Source organism: Ipomoea triloba, chromosome 4 (genome assembly GCF_003576645.1).
Source record: "Ipomoea triloba cultivar NCNSP0323 chromosome 4, ASM357664v1".
Lineage (NCBI taxonomy): Eukaryota > Viridiplantae > Streptophyta > Magnoliopsida > Solanales > Convolvulaceae > Ipomoea > Ipomoea triloba.
This window is the reverse complement of record NC_044919.1, coordinates 34,782,453-34,806,594: the sequence shown is the minus strand read 5'-3', so window position 1 is coordinate 34,806,594 and position 24,142 is coordinate 34,782,453. Positions and strand designations below refer to the sequence as shown.

Below are 24,142 nucleotides of genomic sequence, written 5' to 3'. Positions count from 1 at the left end.
AATCTTCATTACTTTGGTCATGGTCTTTCAATACTACTGAAACAATATTTTAAAATAATCAGTCGAACTAACTGAGTTAGTTCGATGAAACATATTATTATTTTTATATTTAGTTTAAATATATTTAAAAAAAAAATAATTGAAAGAAATGTAATTATGCACATATGCTATGCTATAATGGTAATTTCATGTTTGTTAAGACAAAGGCTCCTCTTGTTTCTCTGCAAATCCGCCTCTCTCTCTCTTCTCTCTCCCCTCTCTCTCTCTGTCTGTCTGTCTCCCTGGGCAGCAAACTGGTCTGCAACTTTTTCTGCTGCAAATCTCTTCCGCCATTTCTGAACTCCCTTTCTCTCTCTACAACTCGGATCTTTCTCCCTCTACATCTCAGAGGAATGGATAACCCATCCGAGGATTCCGAGGAACAAACCCAGCAACAGCAAACCGAATCAAATGGGAATGATGACCAGCAAGTCTACTTCGTTCCTTTCAGGTACCTCCATTTCTATTCTCTTCGGCACATTCCTCATTCAACATCTGCATTCCAGCTGCTCTTCGCAATTAGGAAAACCAAAACACATTGTGAATAGAAACGATTGATAAATAAGAAAATGGTGATCTTATTTATATTCTTCGTTTGATTTGAAATGTTTGCCAGATTGAATTTACCAGAATGGAATCTGACTTGTCTTTGGATTTTTGAATTGAAAATTACTTTTCTCTTTGATCTGTGTGGTTGATTTATTGTTTAATCGAAATGTGGCTAGTTCTGAGACATCATTTTCTTTTCCTCGTGTGTGTCGCTGTGAATTCGAACATTAGGTATTGGTTTCCGTCGGTATCTTCCATGGAATTGATTAGATTTATGTTGTTATCTCTTTAAAAAGTAGTATAAATAATGGAACATGTGGATTTTCTTAGGGATGTGCTTTTGTGCTTGTGTGACAATCTAGTCGATGATGTGATTGATGTCTGTTGTTGTTGGAATATTGTTCTGATACCGATTTTTGTTCTGAGAAATACATATATAGGGAGTAGGGGTATCTGTGTGCATTCATCTCTAGTATGGCTTGTAGGTAGAGTTGTGAAGGAGCAAAAGAGCATCTTTCTCATACTACTCTTAGTACAATTTTCATATCCGTCTGGTTCTCCAAGGAAGCAATGATCATGAAGTGTTAGAATTAAATTCTCTCAAATGCCACAGCTTGACAGTTTGTGCATTGTAGGTGGTGGAAAGAGGCACAAGACACAGCATCAGCAGATGGGAAGAAGGGGACTTTGTACACAGCCTCACCTGGTCCATCTTATGGAGGGCCAATGAAGATAATAAACAATATTTTCAGTTCAGATGTTGCTTTTAATTTAAGGAAGGAGGATGATCCTTCACTGCAGACCTGTGACAATGGCGAAGTTGGGGTATCAGGTCGTGATTTTGCCTTGGTCCCCGGTGACATGTGGATTCAGGCACTCAAGTGGTTAGTATCTTGGGGCATCTTCGTTGTTACCCCTGAAATTCATCTTTGTGTATTCTTTTTTCTTATATTTGCATTAGCATCTTTCTGCTGTTGGTGGATAGAATTTGATCTGATGCCCATTGTGCATGAGTTACCTTTGTTACCAACATTATTGTTTTCTTCTGTTTTCAACAAGCACTCCACCACCCCTCCCCAACCTGTGATTTGGCAGACCCTTAATTGGCAACTTGAAGTAGGTACATCGGTGGTGATATTACTCATAAGATCCAAACAATAGGGAAAGGAACTGGACCCAACCTCTAAAACAAATTTAATTTTGCTGACCCTAAAGAAGTTTTAGTTTCTTCCAGGAGATCTCTTATAGTGAAGAGAAAGGGCACCTTTAACTGTGGGATGGTAACCTGATTTCAAGTTTCCATTCTGCTGTTTTACATATCTTTAAAATGAGACATCTGCACTTTGGGTGCAAGTTCTGAGATATTTATTTTCTAGAAAGTGCTATGCTTCTGAAACTATCTCTAGATTCTAGTTATTTGACCTTGTATTACATCATTCTGACCTGTATGTAGGCACAGTGGTTCTAAAACTCCAGCAAAGAATAGCAAAAGCTTTTCAACCTCAGATGATGATATGACAGATGTTTATCCCTTACAGTTGAGACTTTCTGGTTTGCAAGAAGGCAACTCCTTGGGAGTTAGGATAAGCAAAAAGGTTGCCACTCACTTATCTAGTCTTATTCCATCTCTGGTTTCCATGAGTTACACACTTACATAATGCTTTGAGTACAAGAATAAAATGATCTTCATGTTTTCAGTTCCTCCTTGTCTAACTTCAGTTCTCTATGGAATATTGTAATAAAATCCGATAGATACATGTCAGTATTGCCTAGTAATGCTATATGTGAATTTTGAATTTACAGCTCATTACAGGACAAATAGCCAGATCTAATACAGAGCACTACTTTTTCACACTATGTATTTACTTGCAAGATAAACCATGATAGGTTTCACATCATCGCCACTTTGTTTGTTTTGCAATTTATTTGTATCACGTCTTTGTGTTAGTAAACTGAACTGTACTTTTACTAATATTCATCATTTGAACCATTTGAGATATCCATACCCCTAGAGGCATTGCAGATATTGATATCATTAGGTTTTATTGTTGGGGATGAACACTGGAGCAAAGTTGAGGGGTTGTCAATATGACACTGTTCAATACAATTGTGTGAAATCCTTCCGTAGATTATCTCAAGTACTGAAAAAGCATAAGGTTGGTGGTTCTTTCAATTCAAGGCATCTTGTTATGGCAAGGTGCTTGACATCCTTGAAGTTTCATAGGAAGGAACATGGAGGAATTGGATGCAATGACTCAAAGGTTGATGTTCATAACTAATTTGTTGCAGTGAATAATGTGCTGGAAGCCCAGGGTGGGACAAAATTCTTGCTTTTCAAATTACATTATTAAATGCATGCAAAATAATGCATTCTAATTGCTTTGTCAAATGAATATCAGTGGCCATGAAATTTCTTGAGCTTTGCACCATATAGACTATCCTATACCAACTTGGTGTTTAAATATCCTTAAATGTTGTTCTAAGTCTCTAACTGGGGATACCAAAGAAGTCTTGGCATGCCACATGCACACAAATTTTTCCTCCCTCAGAATGGCCAAATTCCAAAACTTTGTCATAGATAAATCATTGAAATGGGGGTAAATCTCTAATTTTCTACTAGGCCAACAAGTATTCCAAACAGTCTCCACCAAAAGTTTGTTGCAAATGAATAATAAAGGAAGACTTGTGAACTGAGTTCCATATTGCCTAAAAATTTTACCAGTCAGGAGAGAACAACTTTCTCAGTTACTTGTAGGAGACAATGAGATAAGAAGTGGAAAAATACTTAAATTGCTTCTAAGTCCTGTATGTCAATCTGAAAGGTGTTAGATAGGTAGCTAAGCAATAGAGAATGGACCATCAAAACTCATCCACAATGAATAGTGAGGTAATTGGAGGGGAGTGACAGATGGATATTTGAGGTTGCTATCTTGTTTCCATATTAAGGTGAATTCAGTGATATAAAATAGGAAATGAAAATATGCCCTATAGTTTCCATTTATCATATCAAGCAGTGATGCTTGAGGTTTGATATTGAAATCCCTTTTCTCCTACGATGATTCAGATGGCTTTTGATGTCACTTATTGAGTTACAAAAACAGACTTATTGCTGCTGTTGGGCTGTGTCTGTACCTTTCATGAGTCATGACTGCACTTTGGTTCTCTGTGTTATCCATGGACTAATAACTGTCAATGGCTCTATATCCATCAGAAGAAGAAATATATACTTATCATGCTTTCTAGTATTTAAAATACACTTGAAATGTAAGAGACAAAAATACTTGAGTCATGTTGGTTCTTTGGCTTCTTGTACATATATTAGCAAAGACTAACTTTTACAGTCTTCAATGCAGTTTCAATCTGGTGATTTTGAAACTTCTATTTTATGCCATCTGTTTTGGATTTCAGATTCTTATGAGTAGTTTTCTATTTGATCAAGTGAATGACTGATAATGCTATCACTTCAATAAAAACTTTAAAATTGTTAGTGATGTTCATCCATTCAATTAGAATGTCATGGTTTCTATTTTGAGCCTTCTCTATATGGTTTCCACTTTCCTAAAATGCACTACTTTGCTATTTCTTTCATGTCTCGTTTTCAGTAACAGCATATTACCATCCAAAGTCATGCCCTCAACATTCCTGCAATAAACTTTTTTATCCCAATGTTTAAACCAATTTAGTTTAAAATGTTTCCTCAATTTTTTTTTTGTCATTTAATAATTTGATTTAAAGACATTATTTTCACAGTGCTCCTTTCTATCATATGATTTACAACTTCCTTCATGGTTTTCTTGCTATATTAAGTTCCATTTTTCATTTGTTTTTTAGGATAATGCAGTGGAGTCCTATAAAAGAGCCTGTAAGATTTTCATCTTTGAGACAGATCCGGTAAGTGCCTTGATGGGATTCTATCACTTGACATGATATCTTAGTTTTTTCTTTTGATGGATTCTTTCTTCTTCCACAGATCCGGATATGGGATTTTTCTGGCCAGACTGCCTCTTTTTTCTCAATCTCAAATCAGTCAAATGACAAAGACCTAAAGGACTCTCCAAGACAGTTGGAGCAAGATGTGTGTGGTTATTATTTTTTTATGCAATGTCCAGAATCGTTAATTGTTATGCTCATTTGTCATTCAATTTTAATTTTGGAATGCACGAAAGTACAATGTCCTGAATTTTAATTGTCACACAATGTCAAGTGCTTTTATTTATTTATTAACTTAATTGAATGTGCTTAAGTGTTTACTTTGTTAATCTAAAAATGTGAACAGAGTCCTGGATGCATGAAGGTACCTTACATCTTGTTCTGTTCTGGAAAATGGTTAAATTGTTACTGGACCCATTATAAACTTTTCTATAGATTCTCCTTTCTTTTATATTTTAAAATTTTCTTTGAGTAGTTTTATTTCTTGATTGTGGCTTATTATTCCAATAGGGATTTGCTTGGTCTGTACACCCAGTTTTATGTGATGCCTTTTGGCTTATTATGATCTAGACAAATATCTTATGCTTAATATTTGTCATTTAACAGATGCTCCTTGAGTTGCAAGTCTATGGCTTATCTGATTCTGTCAGAAACAGAGCAAAGAAAAATGAAATTGGTGTGCAATATTCTAATGGAACTTCGTATCTGATGAATGGTAGTGCTAGTCTCATACGAAGTCCATGTGAAACTGGCACATTGGGCTTGACTGGATTGCAAAACCTAGGGAACACCTGTTTCATGAACAGTGCTGTCCAATGTCTTGCACACACACCAAAGCTTGTTGATTACTTTCTTGGAGATTACAAATCGGAAATAAATTATGACAACCCCTTGGGTATGAATGTATGTGGCAATATGAATTGACCTAATACCATCTCTTATTCTTTATTTTTCTCTCTCTCTTTGCCCTAACCCTCTATGTTCACTCCTCCCACACATAAAACATTCCCATAAGCTAATTTAAATGGTTTCTCTACCAACCACTATGCAGGGTGAGATTGCATCAGCATTTGGAGATCTTTTGAAGCAATTATGGGCTCCTGGAGCAACTCCTGTGGCACCAAGAACATTCAAATTAAAGCTCTCTCATTTTGCTCCTCAATTCAGTGGTTTTAGTCAACATGATTCTCAGGTTAGTGTTGGTCATTTCTTCTTGCAGGATTTAAACTTCTGTCAAAATTTTAACAATATTGTGTTGTGTACATATATTCATGCATGTGTTTTATGTCTCAATGTGTGCATGTACGTTAACAATTGTAAATTTGTATTTATAAACCATGTAGAGGATAAGAATTGTATTTTTCTCCACAGGAGCTCCTTGCTTTCCTGTTGGATGGACTCCATGAAGATTTGAACCGTGTGAAGTGCAAACCATATGTTGAAGCTAAGGATGGAGATGGTCGTCCAGATGAAGAAGTAGCAGATGAATATTGGAAGAATCATAGGGCTCGTAATGATTCCATTATAGTTGACGTATGCCAGGTGAGAAACATCCAAAATGGTTTGTAGGCATTTCTTCTTTTTCTACTAATGCCTTAGCACATGCCAGAATAAATATTTTGAAGTAAAATAGTTCCTATCCCCACCCAAGTTAAGGGTTTGTAAGCCCAAACAACTGTTGTCAATTTTCATAATGAGTATTTTGCTGCTGCTGCTGTTTTTATTTATTTATTTTTTATAATCTTGATAGCTTATTTTCAGTCTTGTTCATTGAAACATCATGAACATTCCTGCAGGGTCAATATCGCTCGAAATTAGTCTGTCCTGTTTGCAGGAAGGTCTCCATCACTTTTGATCCCTTCATGTATCTATCACTACCCCTACCATCAACATCGATGCGGTCCATGACTATATCAGTTATGAAAAGTTATGGTGATATCCAGCTTTCTGTTGTTACAGTTAATGTTCCCAAGGATGGGAAATATAGTGATCTTATTAGCAGTTTGAGCACTGCATGCTCCTTGGGGGCTGATGAGACCTTTTTGGTGGCTGAGGTATTATACTACACCATTTCCTTTGCAACTAATAATTACCTTAATAAGTTTTTCCCTTGTTATAATTTGTGAGAGTTTATGTTATTTTGAGCTCATAGACCATCTAATATCAACAGGTTTACAATAGTCGTATCATACGGTATCTTGGGGGATCAGCTGATTCATTATCCTTAATCAGAGATGGTGATCGACTTGTTGCTTATCGTTTGCTGAAGAGCAGCGGAGAAGACCCCTTGGTTGTGTTTACTCATCAGCAGACTGAGGAGTAAGCTCTCACTTGCCTCTTGATAGACAATGTTTTCTGGTTTTTGTTTCGTTTTGTTTTGTTTTTTTGGGGATGACGTTAGTCTTTAAACCATATTTTCATTACTCTGTGAGCTCTGCTGGTTGTATTTGCTCCCAGTGCTTAATCCAGGATGGATTAAATGGCAAAGCTGTTTGCAAATAGATATTCTTTAGATTGGAGGCTGTTGGTGTGCCCTTGGTGCAGTGAGACCAAGGACATTCATGCTCTTCGAGCCTTGTTGGGAGATTATTTCAGCATTGCTTGGAAGCATAAGGAGAGGTCTTGGTCTCTTGGATGTCAGTGCACGCCTTTTTTGCCTTTATTTTGTAAAAAACAAAAACAAAATTAGAGATATGCTGAGACCTACCCTCCCCCACCCCTAAAAAAGGGAGAAAATGGTAGCAAACCAGATGTTTTGCAGCAATGAAAGCCATGTCAAACTGTTTCACAAGGCAATAACAAGATGTGAGAGGGTAGAAAAATATGCAGAGAAGGGAAAGGAGACAAAAATGCAAAAAAGTAGAAAAGAAGTCTAGAAATATGAGTTCTTGGTGATGGAAGCTGGAGATGTGGAATATGAGTTGTAAAAGACAAGGTTAGATAGCTTGAGATATTAGTCACCCAAGCTTACAGTCTCTACCCACCCACAGGGAAACATGTTTTCTTGTTGCTAAGAATCAATTCAAATAAATGTTATATCTCTCTGATCTTGCAGAAGTACCCTTCTCCAATGTTCACCTGTTTTACACTTTTACCCTACTCTCTTTTCATACTACTCCTTGGTTTCATTAAGAGGTTATGCACAAAGAAGCATGTAACCTATGCACATTAGTGGCAGAATGCAGTTGAGATGGAAAACTATCATTTGCTGACAATCAATAGAAATAATGAGGATTTAAGGAGATGTTACCGATTGAAAACATGTAGAGAAAGAGACTTTGAGATTTTGATGTTGGCACTTCCTCACATTCAGTTCTAATGTTGAAGGATGATATCCTATCTAAATGTTTTCAACTTTCTAGTTAAGCAGGGACCTGTTAATTCGAAATGGAGACATTCTCTTTAATGTGGAATGGCTTGCTAGTTATCTATACGTCTTTATTTGTAACTTCATGCTTGTATCTGCTATTAGCTGTGTAATAATTTTTCCTTCATTCTTATGAGGATCCTTTGCAAATTCTTGTGAGCTTTCTTGGGTTGAAATAGTTCACTTTATGCCTCTTGGCTTCTTGTCAAATGATATAATTTTTCTCATCTTTGTATTTCTCAGGCATTATATTTCTGGGAAGCTCACGCCAGGTTGGAAGATGTTTGGTATTCCATTTGTTGCAAGTTGTAGAGTTGAAAATGGATGCGATCTCCGCAACTTGTATTTAAGATTACTTCTTCCATTCATAGTTCACAATGAAGATTTTGTTGGGAAAAGTGATAAAGTTGAAAATGGTGCTACTGAAGTACTTGCTGAAATGGAAGCCACTAGTCCTAGATTGGTTGGTCTCTCAGAAAATACTGATGCTGAAAATATTGATGCAAAATTGGACAGTGATTTTGAGTTTCTTTTAACTGATGAAAAAGGAATGCTCTCCAACTCTGCGATTGTAATGAATGAGCCACTAAAGTTCTCAGACATGCCTGAACGGCTTAATGTGCTCGTGTGCTGGCCAGATAAAATGCTTGAACAATACAATAGAAGTGCTTTTAGCTCATTACCAGAAGTTTTCAAGTCTGGCTTTTTCACAAAAAGGCCTCAAGAGTCTGTCTCTTTTTATAAATGTCTTGAGGCATTTTTGAAGGAGGAGCCTCTAGGACCAGAAGACATGTGGTAAGCATACAAGTTAGTTTTCACAATTTTTGTTTGAAGTGTTGCCTACTGTGCTACCGTTAATGTATGACACATCTTAGAATGGGTAGATATTTTCTTGAAAGGATTTAATTTCCTCCTTTTGATGTTATACTACCTATTTTATAATCCGAACCCTGCAAAAACTTGTTATCCTTAGAACACTATATAGCACTTCAAAGTTGAGTTTTTAAACATCAAATTTGAACTATTAAATGAATTTACTTTGCAACTAAGTTGATTTCTTTTTCACTAAGAACAACTTTGCTGGATGGAAAGGTTTTCATGTCTTGATTTGTTATAACTGAAAAGTTCTCTTCTGCTATCCCCAGTTAAGTTGTAGCTTGCACACAGATCTTTGTTGTCTTTCCAGAATCTTTGAAGGTAGTTTCTTCAGTCTGATTTTGCAAATGATTCTTTTTAATCAACATGCTTTTATTGGCTTAATGAAATGTTCTGGGATTATTAGACATTTGTGTGTGTTAGTAGAATTGTCCTACAAAATCTTTTTAATGTGTTTTCTGTTGTATTGCGTAAGGTACTGTCCTGGTTGCAAAGAGCATCGCCAAGCTACTAAGAAGTTGGATCTGTGGAGGTTGCCGGAGATTATGGTCATTCATATGAAGAGATTCTCATATAACCGTTTTCTGAAGAACAAGTTAGAGACATTTGTTGATTTCCCCATCCATGATCTTGAATTGTCTTCATATATTGCCCACCAAGATGGACAATCTTCTTGCCGCTATATGCTTTATGCAATTAGTAATCATTATGGAAGCATGGGAGGAGGACACTACACTGCATTTGTTCGCGTAAGTTATTATGTAGTATGTAATAATTCAATTTAGTTTACTCTTTCCTCATGCTCTGGTAAAGTTTGAGTGCCATTAAGATTATAACAGATAGCATCCTTGACTGATCCCCCCAGGCGAAAAGAAATAGGAATTTAGTTTACTCATGCTCTGGTAAAGTTTGAGTGCCATTAAGATTATAACAGATAGCATCCTTGACTGATCCCCCCAGGCGAAAAGAAATAGGAATTTTTCCAATACGTTCAAGGCTTCAATCTCTAGTACTTTGAAAATAATCATATCCTGATTAGGCCAATACTTGGACACAATATCGAACTCTCTGTATAATGTTTGCATTTATACTTTCATTTCTAGTGCTCTTAGTATCTTTCTGTTAATCTTTTGTTTTCCTTTTGGTATAGCAAGGTGGGGAACAATGGTATGACTTTGACGACAGCCATGTTTCACCCGTCAACGTAGAGAAGATAAAAACCTCAGCTGCCTATGTTCTGTTCTATAGAAGAGTTGAAGAGAACCATATAGAAGAGATGAACAAAACCATCATTAGGTGCTAGGGTACCGAACAAGGCTTCACATTTATCCGCAAGTCTTGTAGAGAATCACATCAGTGCTACTGTTGTGTTGTTCTTTGGTGGCGCATAGTTGGCAATTTTGGGGTCATCGCGGAAATGTTAGTGTGGTGATAAGGATAACGGATAATACTCGAGAGTAGGGAATGACCGATGATGAGGCGAAAGGGTTCATACGACGCGGCAAAAGTCTTACATCTATAACAAAATTTTTGTGATACAAGACCCAAGTTTTTTGGTTGATTACCTAACAGGAAAGAAGAAGCTAAGGGTAGCTTGAAATAGATTGCATAGTGCACATGTAAAATATTCTCTAAAATTCTTTATAGCAATTGTACTAATTACAACATTATTTCTGGAATGTTGTGCATTCCTCTCATCATGACTGTTTTAAAGTTTCTATCAAATCTTTGGTGAAAGTGGGTGTACTGCGCGCTATTATTAGAAGTTTTAGATTTTCCATTGTTCTTCCTCCAAAGATTGGACCCCCGACCCTAAGGGCTCTTCACACTTCGGCTCGACAAAGCATTTGAGAGGATGTAAATCACGGTAATTCAGTGCTTCAACAGACATAGTCAAATGTCAGTGTGAATAAGGGATTTACCTACTTTGAGCATAATTTTTACACTGTTACTATTGAGTTTCGGACCTTGGGGGTCTTTTTTTCAAATATTGCCTAGTGAACCAAAGATTTGCCATTGTTGAAGTAGCATTATGTTGTGGGAAGGTGATTGAACTTTACTCCATCCTTTCCTAGCAACAAGCTTCATTCAGCACTGAGTTGTCCATGTCTGCCAGAAAAGCAGTTGACTTTACTGCATACGGGCCACAGGTTTTGCCACTTGGTTGTGTTTGGAGAGAAGTATAATCTGCCATTCTATCCCAAACAACAAAACCCTAAACCTCACTAATATTTTTGAGTGTCCCTTTGAAAAATATAGCACTAGTTAAAAAGGCAAAAAAATGTTAGATGTACACAATATAAAACACAAAGTATGCCTTCTACCACATGGCATCCTTTCCAAGGTCATATATAACTCCCACTTGTACAAGTTCTGGTATAAATGACTTAAAAAAACCTAAGCATAGCTTCTATGGGACAACCATAGCAAAGATGGTTAGAAGGTTGGCTAGATAGTTGATGAGCCAGTTAGCTATGTGCATGGGCAACCTAGACTGATTTATCTCTTTAAAGTCTTTTGCTGGCTAGAGTGACGTACACCCTCGAATAGTGCTACAGGTTTTTCTCGTCACAAAAAAAAATATAGTTTCTTAAAGATTAGGATATTTAACCTCGCGATATAAAAGCTATACGTTTTTATTTTGATTTTTGGCTGAGTTGAGCCAACCTGTATTGAACGAGTTCCATTACCTAGTTTGGACCACCTTATATGTATAGCTTAAGGGTTAATATAATGTGCAGAAGATACAGATGGCCCCTCCGAGTAGTAGTTATCATTGTACATTAGGCCCCAATGTTGAGGACCACTTTTCACACTTCCGCTTATGTCGCTCCGTGTTCTCTGAACGCTCTCTCTTGGTCCATTATACATGATTCCGTCTTTGCAGTATTTCAGTTCACCCCTTAGGTTTGGGAACCTGGCTAGCTATATCATATCCTTTCAACTTGTCGGCCAAATCTTATTTGATATCATTATTAATCATATATGCAATGCTTTTTTGTGTTTTTGGTTACTTATATTTTCTTGTTTTGGTTGTTAGTTTTATCAGTCAACTTCAAAATTATATTGTCTAGTCAACATCCACATTATTTTCAAATTTTCTATTTATTAGTTCCTTGATCGACCACCAACCCGATAAAATCATATGTGCACCCTACACGTATGAACATTGGTAAAAATGTAAAAGTTATCATTTATTTTCATGACTGATTCTTATACTTTAAGTACTTAGTTAACATTTTCCCATTGTTTTAAAAGTTTCTCCATGCTTAGTTGTTGAATGGAGTCTAGGTTAAAGTTCAACGACATGGATTTGAAATGTTAGTTGCTATTATACGGAGTAATTTTAGTGTGATAATAAGTAGGATTGTATTTTTGGTAGGATATTGTACTTCCAATTTTATACATGTGCATTTCATATTTGATCAATGTGCGCTCTAGTATAGATTCATGTGCATCTATAAATGTGTATATGCATATGGGGCTAAGGTATGCGGTATGTGCATTGCATTGTAGTGTTATGTGAATTTCAGGGTTGTGTGTGCTGATTTTCTATTTCAATGTGCACATTTAGTCCAAGTATGTTGGTTGTAGTGTATACTAAACCGGGCATCATGTGCACTGTCGATTTGTTAATGTGCATGTCATCATTTGTGTCAAGTGGTTGTATGTTATTCTTGTCTTTGGATTCATATGTCCACACATGTGCTATTGTGTGTGCACTTACGTATTGTGCAGGCCAGGGTTGTAAAGGTGTACACTTGTGTTGATTTTGATTTTGTATGGGAGAAGTATCAGCGTTAAACTGTTAATCTATGCTTTAAAATTTTATTTTTATTATTATTATCATTAAAATGTAATAAACCGTCATGTTTATTAAGTTGATATGATATTCCTATTATATAATATTATATTATATTAGAGTATATATGTATAATAATTAATAGTGGTATGTTGGGGGCTGTAGTAGCTAGAAGAGCAGCTGAGCTGAGGTCACAAACTTCCAAAATACCAACTACATGATTTGACATTGCAGATTCTGTATGCTTTTTACTCCTGCCCCACCCCCCACACTCTTTTTTTCAACTGTTTTGTCATTTCAATTGCCCTAGCAGCTACCACACCCACTATTATATTCTAATTCTAATTTACTCCCTATAATAAAGCCTCTATATATATGCACTAATATCAACTCTTCATCTACCAATAAAATAATTAGTCAGATGAAAGAGTATTCGATGATGATTTGATCAACAAAAATTAGATACTGAGTTTTTATGTTAATTAATTTAGTATTAATAGCAACGCTTATCATCACGCCAAAAATTATAACTTATAGTGATTGTGTAGTTTTATTTTCTTATATTTACGTAGCAATTAGTGCTACGCTGTGATGGTAAAATGATTCGATAGATGGACTTGAAATTTCAAATTTTACATAACAAAAACTTACATATTCAGTAAAAATTAAAGTAAAGAAAATGGACATAGTAAAAAGTAGTAAGTAAAGACACACTTGACATAGTAATAGTAAAAAAGACAGAAGAAAATGGAATAAAAATAAAAGATGACTGGAGAATGTTTGTGCAGTGGGAGGGGGTGGGGTGAGTGCATGATGATGATATGAATGCACCCAATTACTGTAACCAGCGTAACCCTGATCTGTTAAAGGATCTGATGAGGAATATATATATATATATATATATATATATATATATATATATATATAGGTTCAAATGAGGAATTCTTCCTTTGCGATTGGTGCGGATTGCACTATTACGTATGTATAAATGCACCACACAGTGTTTGAAAACGCACCGACAAAATAAAATGCACCCACACACCAAAAAAATGCACCACATTTAATGGTGCATTTTCGAACACTTTGTGGTGCATTTATGCGTACCTAATGTTAAGTAATCGCACGGTAGCACGGGAACCTGACCCAATATATATATATATATATATATATATATATATATATATATATATATATATATATATATATATAGGTCAAGATAAAATAAGAACATGATTCTCTTGTAAAAAGTGATGACTAATTAAAAAATATGAGTTAATGATAAAATTTTAACCATTAATTTTTTAAGATGGAGGGTGCGGATGTGCCCACACTTTTTACTCACCTGAATCCTCATATATAAGTGGATGGTAGTTGTTGTGGGGTTTGGTATCCCAATGAGATGAGATGCCATTCAATTAAAGCTCACAAATTCACACACCAGGTAGGTAGTTTTTTTAATTTCTTTTTACAAAAATAAATAAAAAGAATTAAATGTTGGTTTTTCATAAAAAAGAGGTACCATAAAATTCGGTGTCCTCTAGGTCTGAGTTTCTCGATTTGTTAATTTAATGTCCTTTACGTTGTTGAGTGTGACATATGATCACTCGAACTGTTCCCATCATCCAGCCCTCTTCACACACCACCTTCCTCACATGCTGCCTTAGTCTCAATCACTCACTGCCTCAATTTCTACCCTTTCTCTCTCTACCCATATATGTGTGTGTATATATGTCTGTATCTATATGGTTCTATATCTGTGCCTACACATATATGAAGATATCTGCTAGATCCTTTATAAACCCCAGGCCACCAACACAAACAGTTGGCATTATTGTTACAAACTTTTGTCTAACCCTCACCATATGCCACTTTACAGTTTACACCAATAAATTAGAAGAGTGTAACTTTTGAAACCCCATTTAGTGGCTTAGTAAGAACATGCAAACTACAAGGTTAATTACATATTCGATTCTCAACCATCATCTGATCTTGGTTTGAGTTGGTTAGCTAGCTATGAGCAACTTAGGCTGTTTTATTTTCTTATAGTCCTTTCTCAGATAGGATCACAATACAGGATTTTACCCAGTGTGCACATCATCAGGTAGTGGTTGTGGGTTTCTCTGATCACTCAAGAACATGCATACTAAGAGGCAAAACAACAGTATTTTTGGTAGTCCAATCCACACATTGATTGATCTTTATGTGAGTACGTATGACTAAGAACACTAAGGGTGTGTTTGGTTTGCACGGAATCAGAATCGGAATGAGTATGAAATACTTGGTAATGGTAATGGGTTTTGGTAAAAGTATTTTTCATGTTTGGTAGTAGGGTGGAATGAGAATGATTATTAATAGTTGGGGAAGCGGGCTAAGAGGAAGGGATGAAACCCTTATTTTATTAAGGAATGAGTTTTGCAATTAAGGGGTGATCAAAACTCATAATAGTGTACTCAAAAAAACTCATAATAGTGTTTTAAAAACCTGTCAACCAAACAATAACAATGACTTTGATACCCATTCCTGATAGGTAAACCTGTCAACCGAACACATCCTAAGAATATAATATCTTTAGCTTTATGGAAAGAAAAATCATAATAAATTTATAAATTTTATCTGAAATAAATAATGTTGGTAATGTGATAATTAATAACATTGGAACAAAAATATGCATGAGAGATTTGTTGGATCAAGTTCATATGTATCAATATGCTCAATAAATGTGTATATAGACACTTATTATCTATCAGTATCAACCAACTTGAATTGGTGTTGGTGGTTCAATGCATGCCCTTGAAGATGGGGTACAAAGACATGTTACCCTAGTCAAGAATGAGGTCAATAATGCAAGGTATATATTCTTCTAATATATAATATATTGGCTTTTTTCGACCTTAATTTCAAGGCAAAAACTTGTGCGAGACCGTCTCACCATGAGACGAGTCGGGTCGGGTCAAGATGCAAATGTAACACTTATATGCACACATGTCATACTTATATGCTCAAATGTAATACTAATCAGGAATAAAATTTTTGTTACTTATTAGGATAAATGTAATACTTTTAAGAGAAAATACAATACTTTTACATTTCGATTTAAAAGTATTACATTTTTCCTCAAAAGTATTATATTTGCCCTTATAAGTGAGAGGCACTTGTCAACATTACTTATTATGAAAAATGTATTACTTTTTCTCTTATAAGTAACAAAAATTGTATTTTTGATTAGTGTTATATTTGAGCATATAAGTGTGAGATTTGCACATATAAGTATGACATTTGCATGGTACTTTGACCCGACCCGACCCGTCTCACGAATAAGGATCCGTGAGACGGTCTCACACAAGTGTGACCCTAATTTCAATCTCTAGTACACTAACATTATTCCTCTTATTTCACTCCAAGTTTTATGCATGCATGTAGGATTTCATAAGGTATAAATTAGATACCACAATATAATATTCTGATTATATTAATACCTTAACATAAAAAATACTTAGTTAGTTTCTTTTCAAAAAAAAAAACATACTTAGTTTGTATATTACTTTTGGAAAACTGGTTGGGCGTCGAATTCACCATCTTACCATTGAAATGTGGCACTAACTGATACACAAGTATAAAGAAATAAAGTTACGCCTTCGTAACTATATCTTTTGGTATATTAGTAAGTGTTTGATCGATCTTGACAATTGGTATCAGAGTAGGTTACGGGCATCGGCTTAGAGAATCATGCCTAGCATCTTGGTGCTAACTGCTATACAAGTATAAGAAATTAAAGTTACGCCTTAGCTTCACTACTAACTATGACTTTTAGCGCAATGGTAATTGCTTAATCTTGACAAAACTTGAGATTTCTGATTGCCAAAAAAATGTGGTAAAAAATTTAGGGTTTTGACCATAACATTGGAATGTGTATATATATAAAGCATATGGACAAAGAGTGAGAAAGAGAGAGAGAGAACAAGTGCATGTTATTGAAATGAAGATTATTGAGCATATATATATAAGTAGCTAGTTACAACTTACAATATTTGATGCTTCAAATCATATGATATATATAAGATGGAAATCACAAATTAATAATGAATCCAAGGCCCTCTGAGGAAGGGATAAAATCATCATCACACTGCGAAAAGGGATAGATATTACAAAGATATACCTCATCAGATGGACATATGGGAATTCCAAACTCTTCAGTTTGGACACTCAATTCAAATCTTCACATACATATATATATATATAGAGAGAGAGAAATATATATGAAATATATATAGATATATATATGAGCCTTTTATTTATCCATATATATAGATATATATAAGTAAGCTGGTAGATCTTGAAATGTTATTTCTTAGTAGAGACCAAGTGATTTCTGAGGCCCTTCCCCTCCAACAGCATGATCTATCTTGGCTTGCTTGTTGTTATCCAGGTTTAGTCCAAAATGGATGTGTGGAAAATGTGCCCACTGCAAATCATTTTTAGTTATTCAACAAATTAATTAAATGAGAGGTCTAGAGAGAGAATATTATATATATATATATATATATATATATACACTGTTTGAGGACATCCAAGAAACCAAAATGTAATACCCACACTGATACCAAATAGTATCATTTGTTTCATGTGTTGTCGGTTCTATTGTTGCCCCAAGAAATCTTTAAAAAGAAATCAAATGCTTATATACCTAAAGATTCTTTGTAGCTTGCAATATATTTTAATATAACATTTTTGAGTACCAAAAATATAATGGTAGGGAGTGGTTTTTCTCATAGTTTTTATCCGAAGGCTAATGAAATGTGAGAATATAATAAAAGTTCATTACAAATTATTCCAGACTAGCTAATTAGGTTATAGTTAATTAGAACACTCTAAAAGTTCGTAATATATATAATAGTAATGTTTTGATATAATTCTGAATTATAGAAAATGGAGAAAATACATTAGAATTGAAGTTGCATCAATTGTACCTTTGCTCAATTAAATGAAGCCCTAGTTTTTAAACCATGAAAATACATTAGATTTTTAGGAGTTTTTTAGGGTGTAGATTGACACTATGAAAATCTCTAGATTTTTAAGAGATAGTCGAGTTGAGAATTAAGGTGGATTTTTGTAACCGAGTCAGTAGAACTCAAAAAAATTAAATATGAATATATTATTTTAACGAACTTATTAACCAGGCAGCGTTTTATTAGTCTCATGCAGTATTCAGATTATACTAAAAAAAAAAAAAAAAAAGTATTAGTAAGCCAAATTGACTTACATTTTTGGCAGCAGTACTGAAAGCTTCCCGGTGGCTAATATCTGGATTGCTAGCTTTTATCCTTTGGATCTCCTCCCTACAAACACAACATGTGATGAATACATACATGCCTACTTACTACATACTCCTTCCGTCCCATTTTACCTGTCTTACTTTCGTTTTTAGTTTGTCCCAAAATAGTGTCCTCTTTCTAAAATTGAACATAACTATCATTCTACATTTCCCAATTTACCCTTTTGACTTTTCAACTTTTTAGACTATTAATGAGGTAAGTACAATTGTACTTTGTACAAATAACACCTACTTTTGAAGGGCAAAATTGGAAAGTTAGTATCATTTGTTATGTTGTATTAAAAACCGTGAAAAAAGTAAATGAGACAAACAATTAGGGACGGAGGGAGTACATTAATTAAAAACAACGTACCCAAATAGTGTGCTAGCTTGTCAGCAACCTAGCTTGACTTAGCTAGAACATAATATTATTAATTACATAAACAAATTAAATTAAATCATTTTCTAACTTACTTGATGAATCGGTTGTACGCAGAAGGGACTCGTTGTCTTTTCTCTGGTGCTGCATTATATTCATCATTATTATTTATGTTATTCTAATTAAAAATACTACATAAAACTTGTACACTCGTTTATACAAAATTATATGCATCTTAATACTCTAAATGTTACATTTTACATATACTCCGCATGCTTTATAAATCTTGTACACCATTGTAAGGCGCATATATATATGATATGATTACTTAAAAGTATCACATGCAATATTAAGTTTATAATTCGAAAAATACAAGCATGCATGTATGTATTTTAGTATATATTCAACTTAAACACAAGTATGTCATCTAATATCAAATTGAAAGATATGTTTTGTTTTAATTAAAAGACTAAATTAATGACAATTGAATTGTTATATATTAAATTGGACATAAATTTTAAATGCTACCCATTTCTTTTTTTTTTTTTTCTCGAACAAATACTTTCATAGCTAAAGAATATTCTTCATAGTATTTTTGTTTTTGTTTATGTTTTAAATATATTAGGTTTCCTAGCTTATGCTAGATTAATCTTAAACTCCTAGAACCCCTGTCCAAGAGTGCTGGAGGAGATAAATCAGCGCATACATATATATATATATATATATATATATATATAATGCATTGGAGGTTTTGGGGTAGTGTGGATATGGCAGTGGTTCTCATCCAAACCTATTTAGGCCAATAATAGAGGGTAGACGGTAGAGTAAAGCGATATGATGAAGCAATGGAACACGTACAGAAATCCCCTCCCTCCATCTCTCAAGAAAATGGCATGGCCTGCTCTTATTGCTGACTTGGATTTTATGATTTGTCACAATCATATCAGATCATAAATGAACATAACCCATCCAATTTTTGGACTCCGATCCTACCTATAAACATCTTCTGATCCCACTCACTATATATTATATTTACTTATAAAAAATACCAACACCAATATTAACTTTAAATTAACTCAAAATCAAGTTGCTGATAGACTCTAACATAAAATTTACTTGACGATTATCATTTCATTTACTTGACAATTATCAAGTTCAAACCCATACAGAAAGTTTATCATTTTAATTAGGAATGTCGTTAAATGTATGCTTAAAGTAAAGTAGAGAGAGAGCTAACGGCGAATGGGGGCGAGTCGGGGTTGCTGTTCATGTTCAGGAGAGTCAAAGGGAGCAAATTTGTTGCATTTTGAAGAAGACGATGATCCGCTGCCATCTTCATTGTTGGACTGTTGCTTCTGCTCATTCTTACAACAAAACATTATTGCACAGAACAAACACACAAAATAAAATGTTTTTTTTCTTAATCTTTGCTGAGCATATAACATATAAACATAATCCAACTATATCAGCTTAGCCTTTTAGTTGAGATATATATATGACACAGACTTCAATTATCTTAGAATACCTTTACAATAGGCTAAAGTTCTCATATTATTTAATATAATTATGTTCATTACAATAGGCTAAAGTTCTCATATTATTTAACATAATAATGTTCATTACGATAGGCTAAAGTTCTCATATTATTTAGCATAATAATGTTCATTTTCTCCTTATATTATTTACTCATTATAGCATTATATACATGTTAAAACAGTGAGAACATATCAATTATATATTACCACCCCATTGCAAAATTAGAGCAATAAAATAAGAAAATGATTTATTTTATTAGATTTAATTTCTTTATCTATGCATCACTTAATTAAATTAATAAAAGAAGTTTTATTAATTTCCATAAAAAACAGAAGCTAGCTAGGCAGGCAACTATTTATATTATGAAGATAATAAATTGAAGTTTTCGAATTCATAAAAAAAAATAATGAGAAATTTTGTAACATAAAAGGATATGAAAGGGGAGGCCAGTAAAAGCATTGGTGCAGATAATTCACATTATGATATTTACTGCAGATCTATAATACACACACACACACATATATGTATGTATGTGTGTATGTATATTGTAGTCAGAAACTTTAATGTTTATATGCATGTCCTTTTTTATTTTTTGACCATTCAAAAAGTTCTTAAAGAGAGAGAAAAAAAAAAGTTTAATTATTTATTGATTTCATTTATATAATATGAAACAGTGTAAATTACCTGGATATCTTGAAGAGGGAGAGGCTGAAGCAAAGATCCCATATTAACAGAAAGCAAATTAGCACAGTGCCCACATCTGACTGTCACAATGGTGAACATGCTGCTGCATGGAACACTAACCTAAAAAAATATGCAACAAATCAAACCTTAACTTTATGTCCCCATCCATTCTCAAACCTCAATTTTCTCAAATTCATTACATTCATGCTGGAAACAAACATACACATACAGATGTATATTTATGGCAAGAATTGGGAAAAGAAAAATAAATAAAATAAAAATATCCACATTATATTATTGCAAAAACACAAGCAACACTGATGGATCTACAAATTTACTGCAACAACCTAAAAAGAGAAAGAGAAAAGCACAGTCAAGAATGGGTGGAAAATAAATTAATTAAATTACCAGGTTTAGTAAACTTGAGATCAGGAAATAACCAGAGAAAAAAAAAACATTCACTGAATGTACTCTATACAGACAGATCAGAGAAAGAAGAATTGAAGAAAGGCAGGCATTATATATATTATTAGGAGGTATATATATAAATGTATTAATGGTATGCATTTTGTTTTCAAAATTGAGTTTTTTTGTGAGTGCAAAAACCAAGGATTATTGGTGCACATAAGAAAAGAAAAGAAAAGAAAAGAAAACAAGTAGCTATAATAAGGAGTTCCCTTTAAAGAGAGCTGAGCCTCTAATCTCACCAATATCTCTCTTTCCTTTTCTGTTTTTCCCCCCCAACCCTTTCGGTGCTCATCTCCTGACTTTATCTCTGAAACTTGTTCAGTGATTCAGTCACTACTCACTACAGAAAGAGATAGGGGAAAGGGCCAAACGAAAATGACTTGACTCTATTTAATTTATAATATAATATAATTAATTATATTATTTCTAAACTAAATTAAAAATCCACCTCTTTCTTTGTGCAGTCTCTAAGATCAGATCACCTCCCCATCATTCCCTTTTTTCAAGAAACAAAACTATTTTATTAATTATATGTAAAATAAAGTATACCCAGGCCATTTTAAATGAAAGAAAGAAAGAGAGAAAGATGCAGACTTTAATTTGTTATACAGATGAAAGATTTGGAATGGGTGTTGGATGTAGAAATGGAATTTAATGGCGTGAACAGAAATACCCACCATCCATCCACCATAGTGGCATCAAAATTAGTACAATTATTTGTAATCACTTGCAGATCACAAGTACGAAAATATCAGAAAAAAACCAAATATATTTAATAAAACAACAAGTGTAATCAATTAATTAATTAAATTAAATTAATTCCCTTAAGATAGACTTCTATTCATCAACCTGGAGTGCACAAAGAAACTCCTCTTCTCCACCCATTTGATCAAGATTTAAAAAAAATAAAAATAAAAATAAAACCCTAATTATAAATTCAAACAAATATATATACATATATATATATATATATATTGATGAGTTCTTTATCATATATATCCCTTAGCTTCAAGATAGTTCTTGTATGACTAATCAATTTGATGAACTTATCCTATAGATTCATGGGGTTTTCATGTTATTGGATCGCGATTTCCTTTCCCTTTCACATTGAGGTTTTTGAATTGTAGCTGCAAAACAACAAATTTCTCACAACTGGAAATTAAACCAAACCACCCTTTACCCTTTTCCTCACAATTTTGAAGCTTTTTAATTTGGAATAAGAAGAAACCAACAACAATTCACAGAATTTGCATAAAATATCACACAACTAAATCCCTCTCCCTCAAATTCCGCTAAATTAACACAAGTTATGATTGATGAACAAGTACTTCACTTGCAAACAAATTTGCAGAGAAAATTTGTGGTTCCAAGAAAACCCTTTTTCTTGAGGACAATTTCTACCTTAATTCCTCATATCATTCACAAGAACACAACAAAAAAAGAAGAAGAAGAAATCTAAAAGAGTCTTGTGAGATATATGGCTTGAAAATCATTAGTATATATATATATATGCATGGTGAATTCTCTTATATAACACCCACTACTTATACAGCTAAAAACAAATGGAGAATTAAAGAAGTATACCGCAAGAATGGTAGTGCAGAAATTGCAGTGAACGTAACAAACCCGTTCCGAGGTAGTGGAAGAGGAAGAGGAAGACGAGATATCCATTGAAGGGTATCTTGTGTGTTTTTTTTTTTTGTTTTTAAAAAAAATTGTTTATGTAATATATAGTTTCCGGGAATTCCGGATCGGAGGTGGTGGTGGTGGCAGTGGTGGTGCTTTCGCTAAATATATGGAAAGAAAAAAAAATAAAAAGGAAAGATTATTATCCAAATCAAGAAGCTTTTTGCAGTGCAGCAAATTATAGCTAGCGAGAGAGCTATCTAGCTCAATGACAAAAACAAAAGGGAAATCATGGAGCAGTAGTAGGGTAACAAAGAAGGCAATTCAAAGCAAATTTAAATAAGATGGAGAGATAATAGTAATTATAAACATGGGATGTATGTATAGAGAGAGAGAGAAGGTCTACAAAAAAGATGATGATGAGGGGATCAAAATATATGGATGGATGAGATGGGACTGCTCTGGTCTGGTCGGCAATACCGTATTGATGGTGAGGGAAATAATGGCACTATACTGCCCTATGTACGTATTCTTTTTGCGTATAACATCTCATATTCCCCACCAAACTAACCCCAGTTCGGTTTAGGTGCCCATCAAGCTTACAGAGTTTAACTCTTAATGCGAACAGACTTTTGTTGATAGGTGACTTAAAAATGCAAATTCAGCATCCCACTATTGAAACATAATACTGACTATTAAGCAAGTATATATATGAAAATAAAGTTTGGCTTCCTTGTTATTACTTTTGGGTAACAGTAAACACTTGATTCCGTCTCTAATCGCTTTAGCAACGGATTTTTCCCTTTTTAGTGACTGAATTTTTCGTGGCTATTTTCACATTATTTTTTAGTGTTCTAACTTCATAATTATATCAACAGTTCGCTTGTTAACTACTGCCTGTGAGTTTTAGTGTTTAAAAAAAAAAAACTAAGGTAATTCCATGCCATCTTTGTTGGACTAATGCGAAACCCATTGAACTGGCCTCAAAAATTATTGTGGAGATAAATTGTGAGTCAAGCAATCAGACCACATGTCAGACCTTAGTCTTCATGTGATTTTTTTTGTATTTTTTTACAAGCCTGGTGATTGTGGGAGGTGAAGTGCGTAAACTTTTGTTTTGTATCGGTGTTGACGTACAACTTGCTTAGAATTGTAAAATTGTACATGGTGAAACCACAAGGTTAATTGAGAAATGAAAAATCCTTACCTCATTTTGTTCAAAAAAACAAAGTATAAACAAAAAATAAAAAAGGAAAAGGAAAAATATGGAAAGAGAGAGTGAGAAACAAAAAAAGTGGGGTTGTGGGTGTCCTTGGTATATATGGGCTTTGGGGATCGAATGGAACCCCACATTTGATGGTGTGAAGAAGAAGGGTAAAGATCTTTTCCCATCTTAATACACTCTTTTAAATAAGGATCTCATAGTTAGATAATTATTCTTTAGTATGGTATATACCTAATTATTATTTTGTTTTTTTCATAAGTTAGGTGGAATTAGTAACACTTAATGTCTATAAAAAATTTTAATTTCATGAATTAAATTAGTTTAAAATTGTATATGTTTGTCTAATTATA

The 24,142-nt window shown here is 34.0% G+C and overlaps 2 protein-coding genes across 6 annotated transcripts; one reads left to right on the top strand and one right to left on the bottom strand.

Moving 5' to 3' along the window:
• The first annotated feature begins 217 nt into the window (after window positions 1-217).
• Window positions 218-10,498, top strand: LOC116016567 (ubiquitin carboxyl-terminal hydrolase 8). 4 transcript variants are annotated; one of them, XM_031256895.1, is made up of 13 exons: window positions 218-490; window positions 1,224-1,472; window positions 2,042-2,183; window positions 4,420-4,479; window positions 4,559-4,663; window positions 5,125-5,421; window positions 5,570-5,710; window positions 5,890-6,060; window positions 6,315-6,572; window positions 6,689-6,837; window positions 8,129-8,680; window positions 9,237-9,510; window positions 9,912-10,498. In XM_031256895.1, exons 1-13 carry the CDS (start codon window positions 393-395, stop codon window positions 10,062-10,064), a joined length of 2,649 nt encoding a protein of 882 aa, XP_031112755.1. In that variant the 5' UTR covers window positions 218-392; the 3' UTR covers window positions 10,065-10,498. The 4 variants fall into 4 exon arrangements, with proteins under 4 accessions (XP_031112755.1, XP_031112756.1, XP_031112758.1 ...); XM_031256896.1 differs by lacking the exon at window positions 9,912-10,498 and adding an exon at window positions 9,031-9,082 and having other exon boundaries at window positions 9,237-9,373; XM_031256898.1 differs by lacking the exons at window positions 218-490; window positions 1,224-1,472; window positions 2,042-2,183 and adding exons at window positions 2,190-2,744; window positions 2,813-2,901.
• A 6,015-nt stretch (window positions 10,499-16,513) lies between these two features.
• LOC116014704 (axial regulator YABBY 5-like) lies at window positions 16,514-23,022 on the bottom strand. 2 transcript variants are annotated; one of them, XM_031254646.1, is made up of 6 exons: window positions 22,526-23,022; window positions 20,474-20,593; window positions 19,491-19,617; window positions 18,349-18,397; window positions 17,824-17,899; window positions 16,514-17,025 (listed from the first exon to the last, which is right to left on the bottom strand). In XM_031254646.1, the coding sequence occupies exons 1-6, from the start codon at window positions 22,610-22,612 to the stop codon at window positions 16,912-16,914; spliced, it is 573 nt and encodes a 190-aa protein (XP_031110506.1). In that variant the 5' UTR covers window positions 22,613-23,022; the 3' UTR covers window positions 16,514-16,911. The 2 variants fall into 2 exon arrangements, with proteins under 2 accessions (XP_031110506.1, XP_031110507.1); XM_031254647.1 differs by having other exon boundaries at window positions 19,491-19,608; window positions 22,526-23,008.
• Window positions 23,023-24,142: the final 1,120 nt, after the last annotated feature.